This window comes from Microtus ochrogaster, linkage group LG2 (genome assembly GCF_000317375.1).
Source record: "Microtus ochrogaster isolate Prairie Vole_2 linkage group LG2, MicOch1.0, whole genome shotgun sequence".
NCBI lineage: Eukaryota > Metazoa > Chordata > Mammalia > Rodentia > Cricetidae > Microtus > Microtus ochrogaster.
The window spans coordinates 1,896,921-1,898,444 of NC_022028.1; the positions used below are offsets into that span (position 1 = coordinate 1,896,921).

Sequence of the window (1,524 nt, forward strand, 5' to 3'; positions counted from 1 at the left end):
AGAGAGAGAGAGAGAGAGAGAGAGAGAGAGAGAGAGAGAGAGAGAGAGAGACAGGCCAACGATCAAGACCTACCTGAAGTGAGAGAGCAGGATACGGCACTCATCCCGGGAGGTATAAGCCCCCGGCTGACCCAGACGCCTCCAGTTCTTGGCATCCAGCAAGGAAGTATTGCTGGTGTAGGCACAGGCCTGACTGGGCTCCTGGGCACAGTGCTTGAATGTGAGGGTGCAAGGCTTCAAGAAGGAGGCTCCATGAGGGCCACATGCCACCACAGGACTCACTAGCCCCTGTCTGTGAGACAATGATGGGGCATCCGTCAGGTCCCACACCAGAACCAAGGACACCCTCTCCTGGCGACCCACTGCCACAGCACCTGGAGGGACAAAGGGCTGAGGTGAGTCCGACATGCGAGGCCAGGCAGAGAGGGCAGGGCACCCAGCGGAACACTGAGAGGCTGTGTGAATGAGGAAGTCCTCTGTGAGCTGACTTAGAGTCACCATTTCCTTCCATGGCCACAGCCACTCGGATGAGGACATGTATGACTTTCCACACCACACACAGCCTTCCTTTGGAGACTTGTCGCCACAGGCTGTCTTTAGAGCAAGGCATTTTATTTCCACCTGCGGAGAAGCTGTCCCGAAAGATATGTGGAGACTCATCTTTGGAGAATCTATCTTTGGAATCAAAAAGGCTAAACTATAAATACAGTTTTCCAAATCCAAAGTTATCTGTGGGTGGAGCTCAGATGGGGTACCCTACCTTGCTGCCTGAAGATCTCTGCCAAGAAGGATGCTGGGAGTCGTTACCTGGCGGGACGAGCAGAGAAATGCCTGTGTCCTGCAGCATCAGGCATCCACCACGGTGGTCCACCTCTCGAGCAGAATACACCAGTAACTTATGCATCAGCTTCCGGGTGATGGTCTGGCCCCTGGTGGGCGTGTGGAGCTCCTGATAGAACGCAGCCATCTCCGGTAGTGTTGGGGGTGGGCACTGCCTTGGGGGCTCATATTCTGGTAATGAAGTGGGTGGGAACACAGACTCCTCTTGGTCATCTGGATTCCTGCAGTCTTTTGGCAGCCACCGAGAACAGTGCCAGCGAAGGCACTGAAGCAGAAGGAAAGCGCTGGCCACAGGTATCCCCACCAACAGAAGGAACTCGAAAGGGTACACAGAACTGTCCTGGGGGCTCATCTGCCTGGTCACGCCTACACCCCTGCACCAGCCAAGGCCAAGGGCCTGCGGGGAAAGTGGGTAGAGTCAGTAGAGCTGTACTAAGTCTCTAATTTGTGGAGGCCAAGGCTTCACTCCCCTACAGGAATGCTCCCCCCCTTTTCCCTCTCCCCCATGTAGGTACACACACACATTCAGCAGCCTTCCTGAGCTAGGCATGATGGTACAGATCTATAATTCCAGCCCTTGTGAGGCAGTAAGATTTGAAGTTCAAGGCCGGTCTGAGCTACAAACTGTCCCCAAAAGAAAGAGTTTCCCACAGTTCTCCACAATCTAGGTCAGCAAAGTAAATT

The 1,524-nt window shown here is 54.2% G+C and overlaps 1 protein-coding gene across 1 annotated transcript in view; it reads right to left on the bottom strand.

Moving 5' to 3' along the window:
* Unc5cl (unc-5 family C-terminal like) overlaps positions 1-1,192 on the bottom strand; it is a 7,721-nt gene extending 6,529 nt beyond the window's left edge. Inside the window, exons 1-2 of the mRNA XM_005359686.1 lie at positions 808-1,192; positions 74-374 (exon numbers count right to left, since the gene is read on the bottom strand). Of these exons, the coding sequence (XP_005359743.1) occupies positions 74-374; positions 808-1,192 (686 nt within the window). The remainder of the gene's footprint in view (positions 1-73; positions 375-807) is intronic.
* Between the last annotated feature and the right edge of the window lie 332 nt (positions 1,193-1,524).